This window comes from Periplaneta americana, chromosome 8, assembly GCF_040183065.1.
Source record: "Periplaneta americana isolate PAMFEO1 chromosome 8, P.americana_PAMFEO1_priV1, whole genome shotgun sequence".
Classification (NCBI taxonomy): domain Eukaryota; kingdom Metazoa; phylum Arthropoda; class Insecta; order Blattodea; family Blattidae; genus Periplaneta; species Periplaneta americana.
This window is the reverse complement of record NC_091124.1, coordinates 88503848-88521210: the sequence shown is the minus strand read 5'-3', so window position 1 is coordinate 88521210 and position 17363 is coordinate 88503848. Positions and strand designations below refer to the sequence as shown.

The window sequence follows — 17363 nt, the reverse complement described above, 5'->3', positions numbered from 1 at the left end:
CACATCTGTATGTGCGAACACTCTAGCATAAACTTCAAGAAGAAATATATTCTGAAACTGTGTGAAAAAATTCAAATATCCTTGAGCCTGCACATTTACAGCAGCATCCCAGTTTTCTTCAGAGTCATTACAAATGATATTTTTAAAGAAAGCAGTCCGTTTTTCTCTATATTCCTTTACTGTATTTACAAGCCGAGATGTAAAATTCAATCTAGTTGGTCCTACTTTTGGGAGTTTCTTGTTCACAAATTCCTTGAGTTTTCTGATCTTTTAGGAGATGATGAGAAAAATGCAGCTAAACCCGACAGTGTTTTGAAAAAAATGCGGCATTCTGGAATGGATGAAGTAGTTTGTTGCAAAACTAAATTGAGAACATGGCTGTAACAATGGACAAATAGTGCTTGAGGATACTTTTCTTGAACTTTTGTTTTTAAGCCATTAATATTTCCCGCCATAACTGAAGCACCATCGTATGTCTGTGCAATTAACTTATTGCCGACATTGTATTCTGCTATAACATCTTCCACATGCTGAAACAAAGCAGCAGCAGTTTTGTCCGAACTGACATTTGTGAATCCTATAAACCGTTCTTGAACATTGGCAGTACTGTCGACGTACAGTATCTTAAAACAGTGGACAATTGACTCTGATTAGAGCAGTAACTTGTTTCATCAACAACAATGGCCACAAAAGGTTTTATGTTCTTTATCATAACCCCACTTATAGCAAATATTAAGTCATTCTGAATTGCGAGAGAAATACCACGAAATACTGTTGAACTCTCAAGATGATTGGCCAGTAAATGCTCAAATTCATTTAAGGAACTTAAACATTCAATATAATTTCCTATATTGCCTGATTCCACACTCTCGTTATGACCCCGAAAAGCCAATTCTTGTTTTCCTAGAAAGCAGACTGCGTTAATAAGATGCAGTAAAATCTCCCGATTTTTTTTTTTCACAAGAGCATTGTGTTGGTTGATGTGTAGAGCTTTTTGCTTAGCTAGCTGTAAATCAATTCTTGTCTTCCCAAAGTTTGCAAAGTTATGCTACTACAAATATGAGCTTTTGATTTGTCGTATTCTAGGACTGCCGTTCGAAGGGAGTTCATATTAGAAAACCCCTCTTTTGACCACACATTAGTTTCGCGGCTAAATAACAAACATGGCCAGCAAAATAGTTTAGACAGTTTAGAAGTACCACACAACCCATTCCACTTACCATATGATGAAGTGAAATGGCGTGTGTACTCTCGCTGTTTTTCTTTTACGTCCATGGACAAATTTAACTCAGGAGTTGGTCTTTCCATTTTCACAATTTCAACTTTCTCGTTGTTATGTACGACGGTTAAAAGGCACTTTTAATAAACCTTCTATTACACAGTCATTTTCAACACAAACCTCTCCAGAAACTTGTTCTGCCATATTTTTCACAATATCACTTAATTGGGAAATTAAAAACTTAATAATTCACAATTAATATAACTCTTAGACACTCGAACAAATCACAGATTTAAAATAATGCACTGCAAGAACACAATCACATTCAATTGCTAGCGTACTAAGCGTATTGCTGCTTCGCGCCTGCGAAGAAACCGATCACGAGAGCGGTAACTCGCCCGGCCTACAGTGCACGATGGAAACAGGAGGGAGCGGGGGGGGGGGAACGGGCAGTTGTGCGAAGGACAGCGTGAGCGAAACGGTCACAGGCTACCTCACGTAGCAAGCGGTTTCTCCAGCGATGCCGCCTTGACAACTTGTTTCTTTTCGAGAGCAGAGAGCGCATATAAATCTAACAATTACTTTAATTTTAATTACTATGGTAAAACTAATAATACAAAATTATTACATTATGTTATATTATAAACTTTTTCTTTTGTAATTTCCTTGGGCTACCGCCGATAGCCCCGGTAGTCCGCAAAATACGCCCCTGGTAGTCAGTGCCCTGAATTTCAATGTCAACATACCGAATGCACATTCTACGAATTTTCGTCCTCTAGACAACCTATAATCTTTTCGCTGTAAGAAAAATCCTAATATAAACAATAGCCCGTGACTGAAATGAGGCTTCATTGGCCGCAGCTTGGCGCCATAGATTCTCAGTATGTGATACCGCCCACTGTTGTACATTCTGTTTCATGTTAAACATTTCCCGTTACTGGTCAAGTAGACCTAACCTCACTACTATGCATTAGTTTGCTTAGGAAACTTTTACTTTGTAATTAATGTAATTAAATTATTTTAAACTTACATGTAAGGTCAATGGCTGCCGAACAAAGGAGTTATTCCTTCCAGGATTCAGAAGCCATACTACAGTACCACGTGCTTACGTGAACAACTACGAGCTCAAGTGACGCCAGCTTGTTACAAGAACAGACTACTTCGGTATTACCACAGTATAGTATATACAGTCACGAAGCTCAATACGTAATAAATATGCATCCATAGATAGTTGCTAACCACTAGGATCGCTACTATCGCCTCATCACACACAATGCGAAATAGTACCTCCACAGTCAATTGTTCCTAGCACCCTCATAAACTCAAGCTTCGTGACTGTATATACTATATAGATTGTGGTATTACTCTTGATATTCATCCGCGTTCATAGTAAATAACAAAATATAAAAGTAACTTTTCTTTTACATAGCGTTTTACATATGAGCCGTTCAGAGCAGAAGTGGTGTAAGTCAGAAATGGGTACTGAGGGTTAAAGTTAACATTCTATAAATACAGCGCAGTAGCAATTAACATTCAATTTATTTAAACTATTATTAGTCAGTGGACAGCACGAAGGACATATTAACTGCTACTTTGCGCTGTATTTTATAAAATTTCTGCTTTAAACCTCATTACCCAATCTTGGCTTACACCACTTTTGCTCTGAACGGCTCATATAAGTGAAGTATATGTTTAATCGTATTTATCAACTAGAATTCAATTTCTTATTTTCAAATAATACGAGATTATGGTTTCCAAATACGAAACTATATTTTCCTGCGTCGTGTTAGTGTTTCGACTGGAAGCCAATCACGGATATGACAGCAACGTGCTTGTGTTTACATTAGGATTTTCTTACAGCGAAAACAGTACAGCATTACCTAAATGTTCTCCGTTCGGTTAATTGTTTCCGAGAAAAAGTTTTAATTACATTTCTTTTAAGTGAGAACGCTTCATCTGCTACAAAATAATAAGGAATAGTTTATGTTTCTCCAGGTAGTGGAGTTGATTCAGGTAAATGGAGACGTTTTTGTTGCATAGGTTTTCCAAACTGATTACACTGAAATGCCCGTCCATCACTGTTTCGTCCGTGTTCACCAATGTTCACCGTCACAAATAGACCATCCGCATCTGCCACTGCTAGCAATACTATAGAAAAGGACCCTTTATATTTCACAAAGGCAGGATCTGAATTTGGCGGCGATTTCATTCGAATATGCTTTCATCTATACTCCCAGTACAATTGGGTAAATTCCATAGTATGTAGAAACGTTGAGCTATGTCCACCCATATCTCTGTAGTAGATGTAGGCATGAACTCTGGCTGTAATTTGTTCCAAATAACCTCAGAGGTTTCATGCGCTATGTTTCTGTTTCGTATCGTGGAGTGTCTTTTCAGAAAACAGAATGATAGTGCTTTAAATGAACATCCAGTCGCATAGTACCTGCAAAGGAGCAGAGAATGCTATTTAATTATTTATTAACACATTTAAAAATTTTAAAATTTATTGATATGTCATTCTGGCAAAATAGTATTTAAATATTTAATTTGTCAATACATAAGTGGATTTCATTTGTTTTCAGTAAGCGACTGTAAAGAGCGCTGGAAAAATATTAGAGGACGATACTCCAAGTATAATAAGAAAAGGGCTCAGCCCTCAGGTTCTGAAGTTAAACCAGTTAAAGAGTATTATCTGGCACCACCACACACTTTTGAAATCTCGCCCTCCCAGAGGCAACATAATGGCAAAAAAATGCAAGAGAACCAAATAACGAAGAGGATGACCATGCAGTCTCTCACGACGACGACGACGATAATGATAATGATGAACATGATCCCTTGCCCCAATCTCTTCTTCCAATATCATTTCTTTCTCGTCGTATCGTTCCTTCTAGAAAGCCGTCTCCATCAGTAGCCAGTGATAAGTATAGGAAGAAAATAACACGAACCTTGAGTGATGTAAATGATACTGCCTGTAACTACTTTGAAGAAAGAAGAAAGAGTTCGTTGAACAAGAACGTTGCCGAACATGACCCAGATATGGCATTCTTACAAAGCGTTTTACCAGACATGAAAGCCACGAATTGTCATCAAAAACGGAAATTTAAAATGGAAATCCTGCAATTAGCAGAACAAATTCTTGAACAAAATGCTTCTAACTATTCCACGGACAACGGTTCTCTTAGCAGGGAAGTTATCGCTCCATCAAGGTGTGATGTCGTAAGTTTGGAATCAGTCAACGCAACTCCAACATATGGCATTTTATCAACATCGTCTGCAAACACCACTGTTTCAGGTCAGTCAGCAAAAGAGGCATTGATTTCTATGCGGAAGAATATGACAGAAAATAGTTTCAACTGAAGGTAATTTTTAATTATAAACAATAAAACAAATCACGATTAAGAGGTGTGAAAATTTACTCCTCAGAATACTTTATTTCTTCCTAGGAGTTCAGAGATGCTGCAAAAAATATAATATGGGACTTATAATTTGTAGAAGGTGATGCATTCTGAAATATGCATCTTTCTTTTTTGTCAAAAGAATAAGTAGAAATAAGTATTCGGCTGATAGTAACATAAATATGTCAATTCTTATAGTAGTTTAATATAATGTTTTGTTAACAAATTTACACATCTAACCAAACAATTGTAGAAAATAGGAATTTCACCCATCATCTTCCTTAAATGGGTTTTCAAACGTTTCTTGCATTATGTAATATAAAGTAAAATATCTGGAAATTAAGGGTTCTGTTTAACTTCCTCAATGTTATCAAAACCCTCTCCTCTGGACAAACAGGCTGTCTCCAATTTGTAGCTTTTTTAAGGCTGTCCGTTAATTTGTGTAATATGGTATAAAAGCATTGATGGGACATTCTGTCAAAAGTCTGGAAATGGTCCGGATACATGTTTAATTTTATTCTTTCATCACATCGAATATGTCATAGTTCCTTCCCTTTTTTATCCACAAAGGGTGCACCCAAAATCTTCTGTGTTTGAATATTAGCGAGTTGTACGACAGACAAGGGATCCTCATCTTCTGAAGAAGACATTACGACAGCTGTGCGACGCGTAAGTTATACGTAGTGCACTGCCAGCAAATACTTTTGTCAAGCTATACGTAGAGGCTCGGGCTGTGCCGCGGCATACTCTGCTACAGGTATATTTATTTGTCTATGGCTACAGGTGGGAATACTGGTGGAGGGGAGCGTGACGTCAGAGATCTGTAATGTCTCGAGATGGCGTGATATAAAGGCTTGGTCAAATTTCCCCTTCAATATTTTCTAGAGCTCCTTCAGTGGAGCAGCGTAACCCGGAGTGAGACTAGTGGCCAACAGGCTTGGAGCTCACATATTTAGTTTCGTACAGCCCCCAACCCCTTGCAAGGACGCGTTTGCGTACCTTTTAAATTTGTCCTCCCAATTCTCCTCTTTCGATTTTTTTTTTCGAACGCGGACAGTGCAGGACGAACCAGTGTGGAAACAATTTTATTGTTTCCAAGTGCAGTACTCATTATATTTTCTCGATTTTTTTATAAATTTGTTTGCAATTGTACTTTTACTTTCGTTTGTTTTCGTCTGGATTAATTAACATGTCCGGCAGCTTCTCAGATGAAGAAGAATTATTGCTTCTTCTGATCGCTTTGAGCCGTTCATCAAAGCGGAAAAGGAAGTGGATGCATGAAAAAAAAAAAAAAAAAAAAAAAAAAAAAAAAAAAAAAGAGAGAAATTAGCGAATTTCAAAGACTATAATGAACTAAATTCCCAAGATTCACTTTTTTCGCCACGTTTTTATAGTCCGGATGCTGCGTATCATGTAAAATATAAATGGACACATTCTTACATAAGTTCAATTAATTTTTTCGTTTCATTGGCCACTTTTTACGAGAGGTCCGCGGCGAGAGTGAAAAAACACTACTCGCTATCAGTCCGCCGCGAACTAGACTAGAACGCGTGCTGTTTGACTAGGACAGACCTGCAGAACTGTAGCCCCTCAGAGCGACTGCTTTACTCCCCTTTTTTTATACCCCACCCACCTTTTCTACCAGTGCGGTCAGGACGTTCTAGCTACGCTCGGCTGCATCAACATTCCTTCTCGCAGCGGCAGGTATACAATACGCTATCAAGAATTACAAATAATAAAATCTTTAGGAACATACCTTTAGAAAGTAAGAGAAAAATGAATGAGGAAAATAAATAAATTAAAAGACATGTAACATAGATTTTAAAATGTATGTGTGCATATAATGTAAGAAGGTCTACCTATGTACAGGGACATCATTTTATTTTTACTAACATTTCTAATATTAACCTGGCTATACCTTTGGATCAACCATGAAGAACCGGAAATACTGTTTGCTATCCCCCTTCCATTACTGCAGTTCGATGATACTGGCGTAATATATAAACAAATCACTTTACTAGGTATAGGAGGCAAGAAAAGTAGTTCATCCATTTACTTACACTAGGAAATATCGCGATTTTGAGTTTGATAATTTTCATTAGGTTTTTGTTTAATCAAAATACAGTACGGTATTAACAATGAGTGTTTTTACTCACGAACTGAGCTTTCCATGCGGACGTATTCATTATGCAGTGTATATTATACTGTCTACAGCACATTAGCGTACAATATAGAGAATGAAGTTAAATTGAAAAATAATCATAATATGGATATTTAAACACATTTTTAAAAATGGTGGCCGTTCATTTCGATACAGCCTTTAGTTCTAATGTGCATATTATCGCACTATAAACTATTGTACGTAATTCCAATTACCAGGTTCGTACTCGTATCAGTAACTCATGTTGAAATAATTCTGTACCTACTCTATAAAAGAGACCTTACGTACTGTAAATTCAATCTTCACTTCTGCCCGATCCGAAAAGATAAAATTACTCAGACATGCTATCTACTGTCCGTCCAAGTGGTTACGTCGCAGCGTCGTAGAAAGGGAGGAAATCACGTGACAGTTAATTACTTAACGAGGCCCTTTTATTTAAGTTATTTTAAACAATTTTATGGGTATAATATTACGTAGTCGTCCAATTCCTAACAGAAATTAATGTTCTCAGAAAAGAGCTAAGACAGCCTAGCCATTAGCATTTACAGAGAGGTGAATTGAAGCAGGTGGGGGAAACCGGGATGCGACATAGGCAAATGGAAAATGATGCAATATTGAAAGCTATTTCGTCACTGGAAAACGCGAACATATTTTTGGAACGTACTGTTTACTATGACCGTAAGGCTACTATGACTGTATATGCGGTCTTGGATCTGTGTGGAGGATGGTTGAACTTCATTAGTAGAAGGGGTGGGAGTGAAGTACATTCAAAAACTCAGGTACAATAAAAATTGAAGTAAAAATAAAATGATGTCCCTGTATATATCGTCTTATTACTAGTAAAGCCGATTAAATCCACTTTTTGTGTAAAATAAGTTAAGTACAGTCCCCGACTTGTCTTTCTGTGCTCTGTATTCTACTAAAATGAAATGAGTCCGAAATGTTGCATGCAGGCAACAAACCAATTACTTTATTTGAAGAATTTATTATAATTTTTCGTGCATTAATAAAGTTTTAATTCCTGTTTTTACAAAACTTGCATTACTGGTCTTAACTGATTTTACTAGTAATAGTATGATAAATAAATTGTACGTTGATAAGTGAGTGATAGCTATATGACCGGATGTCAATGCTGTCATTCAACATTGTAACGCACTCCAGCCAAATAAATAAATAAATAATAAATAAACAAATAAATAAGAAAGTAAGTAAATAAGTAAATAGGCAAATAAATAAATAAATAAATAAATAAGTAAACAAACAAACAAATAATACGCGTACTGCAGTTTAAAGAGAAATGGAACATGGCAAAATCTAAACCCGTGAAGAAATACCACTTCCAAAGGAAATGGGAATATGATTATTTTGTTTTTGAAGACGAAAGAATTGCTTATTTACCGTGTCCCAACCAATTTATTTCTACTGTCATTTCAATATTAAACCACATTTCAACAAAGCCCATATTCCCCCTATGTAAGGTTCAAGATAACGTGCAATAACAGTAGTAACAATAGACTGTGCCGGTACTATTTCGCATTGTCTGTGATGAGGCGATAGTAGCGATCCTAGTGGTTAGATTCTATGAATGCATATTTCCTACGTATTGAGCTTCGTGACTGTATATACCAGACTGTGGATATACTGCCTCTCTACAGTATTATAACTCGTTGCTGTAGACTAATTTATTCAGTACCTATTTTTTCTACAACACACTACACGGCAAAATGAAAACATCAAATTAAAAATAATGGTTAATCTTCCTTTCTTTTGTTTGCATGAAAATATTAACTAATGTATTTAAAAAGAAAACAGTGACGATTTAAAAATCATTAGATCTGTATCTGAAGTCAACCATTAGGCCTGTCAAATTACGTGGACTATATTACTGTACTAATAATAACGATGATGGACTTTAAAGAAAATTACATTAGACAATAATTTGAAATTTACATCACTTAAGCTCAAATTTAAGTGAATAAATTGATCGATACAGTGGCATACAGTGGAAGGGGATCATTATTATAATTATTCATGAATATTCTTATAAAATCTTTGAAATGTAATTTTTTCACAACCACCCTATTTTTAACAAATTTTAACTTCTGTTTAAATTTGCATAATAAAATGCTTGTGTCATTATTACACTACACAATAATCACATAATATATTTAGTCAAAAGTTATTTGTATAATGGTAGGTAGGGCTCTCTATAATAAAGATAGCATTATTATAATTCGAACGTGAAGCAGCACCAAGCACAGGGATTATATTGAAGGAGGGTTGGAGGACTATGCCTTATGTCGATGTAGATTTTGTTACTCTGACAGTGAAAGATGAGAGAAGGGAAAATGATGTGTCTTTCTTTTAAATTCAAGGGGGTGTTCAAACCCAGTAACCCCCCCCCCTTGTGTACGCCCCTGGATTGATAAATTAAAAAAATGTAATTAGGTAATAACCTAATGTAATGTAATGTGTAACTTACATAACTTACACATTTAATGTAATTTTTCAAAATTATGTTGGCAAACAGAGAAACATTTTGTGAATTTATTATTTATTACACTAAATTGCTGTCCATATATATACTATTCTTCTATCAACACTCTATATTTAAAACTAAACTCTGCCAATTGAATAGTGGTGGTTCTTAAGTGAAGCGGCACTTCACCTCTTAAATTTACAAATCACATTTTTATTTTCATCTAAGATTTCATAACTTCAAATATAAATGTTAAATTTGGATTTCCTATTTCTAACCAAGTCCCCAGATTCTTTTATGGCTTTGTGTAATACTAAATACTGACCGCCATCAATGGAGAGGTCTTTAGCCAGAGGTTATAAGGGTTAGCCCAACTCGTTTGGGTGTGTCTTATTCTGAGTGAAGCTCTGAGAAGGAGCTGCATGTTTACACCCGGTTGTCATGACAACGATATTCTGTTTGTGTTTGTGAAATATGTGTTTCGAGGCTAGGCAAACCATCTCTAGCCTCTACAAGGCGGGACTGTATTGAAAGAAAAGTATGAGTTAAATCATATGTAGTTAGACAGTTTAGTATTTAGTTTATTTAGATAGTTCATTTATATTAGTATCTTAATAAGTTTTAATATACTCATATTATTAATGGCAAAAGATGATTTTAGTGATGATCAGTTAATGATATCGTGTAGCGTATCACAGAAACCATTCTTTCGGTGGACAAAGAATGAAAAAAAAAAAAAAAAAACTGATGTATTGTTACCAGGAAGACCAACACCTATTCTTAATATGTCAGTGCAGAAAGTAAAACATAAAAGTGCAAAATCTTAGACCTACGTCTTACATTTTAGAACTTTGTGGTAGGCCTATAATAGGCAGCAGTGACTAAAGGACAAGGGTGAAAAAAATGAACTTTAAATAGAACCTAGTTACAATGTTTTTTTTTTTTTTTACTTTTCTATTCCTTTTTAATAAATGCAATAAAATTATTTCACAATAGAAGATATAATATATTATGGTATTTTGAATAAACAACCAAAAGTTACTTGCATAATTTGAAAATAACCGCGTCCATGTACAAAATTGTTAAAGTATAAAATCATTGCCATTATATTAGCGATCAGGGGCGGCTCGTCCATAAGAGCTGCGGAGCTGCAGCACTCCCTGCTTTGACAGGAAAATAAAAATAATATTTATTTTAATTTGTAGAATAATTGTTACAGTTTTTATTGGTAAATTGCTTTATATTTCATCTGGCCGGGTATATGTACTATTATCTTATGCATAATCTTGTTGCGCGTCGACTGTACTGGAATTGACACTGTATTGAAAGTCGTCCTGGGATTTGCAGGGTAGGACAGCTCATAGAGAGTCTGCCTTGCTTGGTCAGGAGGTAGAGAGGTGAAGGGAAGCAGAGGGAAACTGTCGCTGTTTAAAACCCATCTTTCGCTGCAGTGGCTTGCAGAGCCAGGCCATTCAAGGGAAGATCTTTCTTCCATTCCCACACCGCTATTGTAATGCTACGTCAAATGGATTCTCTATTCCCTTGAAACTTAATGACAAAATTTTTATTTTCTCTTCACATACTTATTGTTGTAGAATCTTATGGAGATAATATAACGAAATTAATATTGTATTTTGCCATATTATTACGTAGGCCTATATATCCAGCCTCCAGCAGAACCTAATATTTGCCGTAACTCAAAATGATTGCACGAGTAGAATCCTTTTGATATAGCACGTAAAATACGAAAGAGACTTCTTTTCCAGTTTTAGAAAATTGTTGACCATCAGTATATCTGAGTGTTGCTTTGGTGTGACGTCTTAGTACCGTAACTTAATCAGTGCAAATGTGCAAGCATGACTGTGTGTGAATTACAGAATATTAATTTTATTTTCTCAACTTTCCCTTGCGGAGAAGATTGACGTAATGAAGTGAAATTAAAGGGTCGTCCGTTACCCGACTTAAATCTTACTCAAGCTTCATCCAGCCGAAATAGTGTATATATATATATATATATATATATATAAGGAAGTGTAACAATGAAATTTATGCTAAGCATTTGTGGTTACGCGGATGTGAACAAAAAAAATTCTGTATTTTGTTTTCCTTGCCTCCTCTTCGGTGGTGATCCTGCACGGACTAGGAGTGGTGTGACAGATTTAGGACATGTGCCCCTAAAAATTAAAAAGCACAAAACTTCGCAGTCTCACCTGAAAAATGTTGTTTCACTGGCTATGTTAGGCAAAGCTAATATTGCTGCGCAATTAAATGAAGCGAACAGGACAAACATTCTCAAACATAATCAAGAAGTGAGAAAAAATCGTGAAATTATTTTACAAAATATTAATTGTATCAAATTTTGTGGCCAATATGAACTTCCCCTTAGGGGATATGATGAAAAAACGATTCGAAGAACCCTGATGTATTTCGTGGATTGCTACAGTTCTTGAGTAATCTAAAAGGGCCTCTCAAAAATCATTTGAAACATGCCACTGTTTAAAGGTAATTCTAAAACAATTCAGATGAACTGTTAGATTGGATGTTGAGTGTCTGTCGATTTGAAATTCAGACTAAAATCGATGGTATTTGTTTTTCTTTAGCGGTTATGGCAAATAATGCCACAAACATCTCCCAACTAAGTCAGGAAATTTTTATTTTTCGATATGTAGTGCATTTATTTTTGTCCTATACTTATTAGCAATGACATCAAGAAGTTAAATTTGTATGTACCAAAATCTACTGCAGCTCCCCCAATCTACAAGTTCACGAGCCGCCATTGTTAGCGATATTTTTATAAGAAAATAAACATTTTAAGATGTAAATTCGCCAGAATCGCTTCTTCAATTTCCGTTTCACACTAGCCTTTATGTCGCGTAAAATACAATTTTGAAGAAGCATATCTAAGCATAGAGCGTTTATAATCATCGAACAGTTTGGCCTTATTCTTGACTTTGTTAGGCTCATAAATTATATATGATATGGCATGATATGATTTATTTGCCAGCCAACTTTACAATTCCCAGTTATGGTTGACCTTCACATTTCTGCTTTTCGATCCACCAACCCTTTAATACATACCAGCCTTTTCTATTAATATACATAAATTATATATATATATATATATATATATATATATATATATATATATATATATGGTTCACCTACCTGTACGCCCACATATGTGCTGCTGAAAATCGTAATACTGTAATTTTCGCTGCAAATTTAATAATTTTCGGATACATTTCATAACTTAAGGAATTATAAAGCTAAGGAAGTCGTCATTATAGGTTCATTTCAATAATGGAGCACGTGAAAAATAAATTATTTCCAGCTACAACTCTGCAGACAAATTTCCTGCTCTACCTGACTTGTGTATGGACAACCCTTGCCACTCTTTCGGTGCGTCCTTGAAGGGGGAAGAAGTGACCAGCGCCAGTGGCGTGCGCTTGCCCGTACAGGCCTGAATATGAACCACTGAGCGAACCGCAAAAGGGGTATCTAGGCCTAGCTAAGCGAAGGAGTGATTTTTGAGGAGGAAAATGTCCTAATTTGTCACAAGAATAGCTCTCTACAAAACTTAAACAATTACTTTTTTTTAATAATTTATTATTTTTTTTATGCAAATTGATACCAGATTTCATGATACTAACTTCATTTTCATTCTCTTGTTGAAGTATTTAAATTTATCCAATAATCTGCGGTCTTCCCTATAAACGCTCTGTCCTTTCTGCGAAATCATATCTCAAATTTATTTTAAGATAAGTCGTTTAAATATAGGAATTTATTCAACTTCTCTACTCAGATGATCAGTACCAAAGTAATGTTCCTCTGGCACAAACACTGCACGTTGTTAGATAAAACAAACTCCCTGTGGTGGCTGAGTGATCAGATCTCCGGCCTATCACGCACGCGGTCCGGGTTCGAATACCGGTCAGGTCTGAGATCTTACACTGACTATTACACTCTTACTACGTCATACTACTTTTGACCAATAAAACGGTACGAAAGGACGTATTTCAACCAACCATGGCTGCTTATCGCACAATTTTATCGCGTCCCTAGCATTTGTTTCTTTGTTTGCCAACATTTGAAACTGCGCTGATCTGGACGTCAAAAATATATATATATATATATATATATATATATATATATATATATATATATAATTACAAACCACTCCAGTCGATGCACAGCAGTTTCAAATATGACTCGCATTGGCATTCAAGAACAAGAATTAATAAAAATCACTGATCATACCTATGCATCTTCTGAAATCCGATTTACAAATAAATGAAGAGCACCATTCGAAAATCCTGAATAAGTTGAATACACCATGTAGGCCTAAATCAACGAGTTCCACTTCTATTACGCACATCAATAGAACATCAATTGAACCACCAACCACATTCAAATTTGAAAATTGTACATTCAATAATTATTCCTTTTAAAATTATTCATGTTTACTTTTTATGTCATCGTCGTTAATTAAAACTTTTCTAACACTTGTGTACAGTATATTAGTTAGGTTATGTTATAGCTTCTGCTATATGATATTATGGATAGTCACGTATCAGAGATTGTTTAATATTAAGATTTATTGAAAATCATCTGTCAAGTGACGTTGATTACTGGGATTCAGATAATTAAAGTTTTAATAATAAAAATGAAACTGAATCAACAAAGCCTTCGTGACTAGTAACATTGCCATCGTGTATACGTGTAGATCGAGAACTTCTCGACGAGAAGACATTGCTCACTACTGCCACCTAGCGTAATATTTGTAATGTTGAGATGGTACAATAATACATTTGAAGACAGTTGTATTTTCGTAAGTCAATATTTTATTGTATTGGAGTACTTCATTACTTCTAATCTTTATATACTTTCTTCTAATCGTGTAATAGTCAATTAAATCCCACTCGAGTTTTGATTTTCTCTAGATAAATCAAAACGTCTAGTGAGATTACTGTTGAAAAATCCATAGTGACACTTATGGTGGACAAGGTCGCAATTGGAGTTTACCTCGGGTTTCTCCCGTTTTTCCCCATTTTAGGCATCTACATCATTCCGTCACCATTCCATAGCATTCTCCGATCACCGGCTAGCGACGCACGGAAAGGGCTGGCCTAAAGACGGGAGGGGGAGGGGATGCCTCCGAGAAACCTGGGTACGCAGCGCAATAAATCGTAACAGGTCTCAGTGCTGGGCCGTAGTGCCCCTCCCGTAACTTCCATTCCATAAATAAAACAAATACTTATTACATGAAACGTACAATCTCTTTTCTTTAGTTGCGACATTAACATCAATGAGCGATTCTGACGAGGAAAGATTTTCTACACTAAATCGCATAAAGAGTTAACGATTATCCTCACTAGCGAATATATTCATAGTTCCTACACAAGGACTTACTACACAAGTTTACATTGAAGCAGGAATTGCATGATATCACTGAAAAATTCGTCCAACATCATTCTTTCTTCATCCACTCTTTCCAACACAGCTTTATTTCTTATTCTGTCTATCCATTTCACACGCTCCATTCTTTTCCATATCCACATTTCAAATGCTTCTAGTCGCTTCTCTTTACTTCGTCGTAAGGTCCATGTTTCTGCTCCATAAAATGCCACACTCCACACAAAGCTCTTCACTAGTTTCTTCCATATTTTTCCAGAGGTCCGCAGAAGATACCTATTCCTTACTGTTTTCAGAACATGGGAAGGGTGAAAGTAGGAGGAAGAATAAAGTGTATAAGATTTAAGTTACTGATGACATGACGTTGTTAGCAGAAGAGGAAACGATACTAAGGGATATGTTACTGGAGCTAAATGACAGCTGTGAGCAGTATGGGATGAAGATAAATGCAAACAAGACGAAGACCATGGTTGTCGCAAGAAAAATAAAGAAGGTAAACTTGCGAATTCTAAATGAGGCAGTGAGAAAGTGAACAGCTTCAAATATTTTGGGGTGTAGTCTAAGCAATAATAAGAGCTGCTGCCAGGAAACCAAGAGGAGGATAGCAATGGGAAAGGAAGCTTTTAATAGAAAAAGGAGCATCTTCTCCGGACCTTTGGAAAAATAACTATGGAAGAGACTAGTGAAGAGCTTTGTGTGGAGTGTGGCATTGTATGGGGCAGAAACATGGACATTACGACGAAGTAAAGAGGAGCGACTAGAAGCATTTGAAATATGGATATGGAAAAGAATGGAGCGTGTGAAATGGACAGACAGAATAAGAAATAAAGCTGTGTTGGAGAGAGTGGGTGAAGAAAGAATGATGCTGAAACTGATCAGGAAGAGAAAAAGGAATTGGTTGGGTCACTGGCTGAGAAAAAACTGCCTTCAGAAGGATGCAATGGAAAAAATGGTGAACGGGAGAAGAATTTGGAGCAGAAGAAGATGTCAGATGATGGACGACATTAAGATATATGGATCATATGCGGAGACAAGGAGAAAGGCAGAAAATGTGTAAGATTGGAAAATACTGGGTTTGCAGTGAAAGATCTGCCCTTGGGCAGAACACATATATATGTATATTCCTTATAGCCTACGTATTTATAGCTGCACCTGTATTTTAAGTCACGAGCCGCCACTGAAGTTAGGTTGTTATAAATCACAATGCTACATACTACATTTATGCCACTATTATCTCATTGTTTCATTGACAACACAGTTTAATTTGTACAGCCTCACACAACCATCATTTCGTTTACTGAATAGGGTTGTCAACCGTCCAGAATTTTTCCGAATTATCAGAAAATCAGTCCTCTATGCAGGAAAAAAAATTAAATTCTTTTCAAGACGCTTAATGTCCGGAATTTTGTTCACTGAAATATTGTATTCTGAAATTTCATATTTATATTTCATTATTAGAGATCCGATGTAGTTTGCAATGGTTACCATACCAAAGACATTTTATAATTATACGATATTCTTTTTAATGAATAGAATAAAAGAGTTTGTAAGTATTATAATCTTTTTGGATAGAACACAGAAGAGAGTTCGTGGTGCTCATTAGTGACAGGACTTGAATAACTCGAGTGATTATGATGTGCATCTCTTTAAGAAAGAAGCACTGAATGTGTATTAGGGGGCCATTGACTATTTGCAAAACTGGTTTGATTACTATTTTCACTTTTTAAGAAAATCACTTTTCTAAGCCTTAATGATACTTCCACATTCAGTGTCTTTACTGAAATTGTGAATATATTGCAAGTTAATACAGAACTGGACTTCGAAAATGGTGATGCATTGTACCAAGAGTGTTGCCTATTGAAAGAGCCGATGCCGATACTGAAAGATCTACCAGCTCCTCAAGAACACTGGGACACTGTTTTGAAGACACGTAGTGTGCCAAACTTAAAGAAAATTGCTGAACATATACATGCTCTTTCAATTAGCAATGCTCATGTGGAGCGAGTTTTTTTTTAATGAAGAATCTCTGAACTGACGAGAAAGAATCAGATGAGGCCAGAACTTGTAAAATCAGAATTTTAGAGGAACTTTAATACAGAGGGTGCCATCTATATGTCATGTAGAGAATTTTTTAATTATATTTCAACAAACAAAGAACTAATAAACAAAAACAAAGGAAGCAACAAGTATTCAAACAATGTTAATGTAGTGAGCGTAGAGACATGTATACTAATCAACCCCTGTGCTTTTCAATGTGTACAGACTTATGAGATGTTCTTTAATATAGGGTTACATTCCTACAACCAAATAATAACACGAAGCTAATGCTGATTAATTGAGCGTCAAAATACAAGTGTATTTACATTAAAATTCATTATAAGTTTATGTGCTTTATTATTTTTTTTTAATGTGTCCTGAATTTTCGTCCCCTAGAGTTGGCAACCCTATTTCTGAACCATTTGCCCAGCCCTGGATGCAGTCACTTAAGTTTTTTCACTTTCTTTCGCTAGAACTGCAGGTAGTAACCATGTGCTCCCTATACAGAATGGGGCACCTAACTTTACCATCTTTGTCCTAAATGAGTGCTGCTTCCACGAAATTAAAGGGTGAATAAGTGTTCATAAATTTAGTACATAGGTATAGAGTTTGTGAGAATTATAGAAGTGTTTTTTCACCACAATTTATTTATTTTTT

The 17363-nt window shown here is 35.8% G+C and overlaps 1 protein-coding gene across 11 annotated transcripts in view; it reads right to left on the bottom strand.

Annotated features, from left to right (window-relative positions):
• The window catches only part of alph (protein phosphatase alphabet), a 142071-nt gene that overhangs the window by 12933 nt on the left and 111775 nt on the right, over positions 1-17363 (bottom strand). Inside the window, exon 6 of one of the 11 annotated variants that reach the window (XM_069833235.1) lies at positions 3621-3662. The exons of the other annotated variants lie outside the window; for them this stretch is intronic. Coding sequence (XP_069689336.1) covers positions 3636-3662 — 27 coding nt within the window. The 3' untranslated portion in view covers positions 3621-3635. Of the gene's footprint in view, positions 1-3620; positions 3663-17363 lie in introns of those variants that run through there. 11 annotated transcript variants of the gene reach the window in all.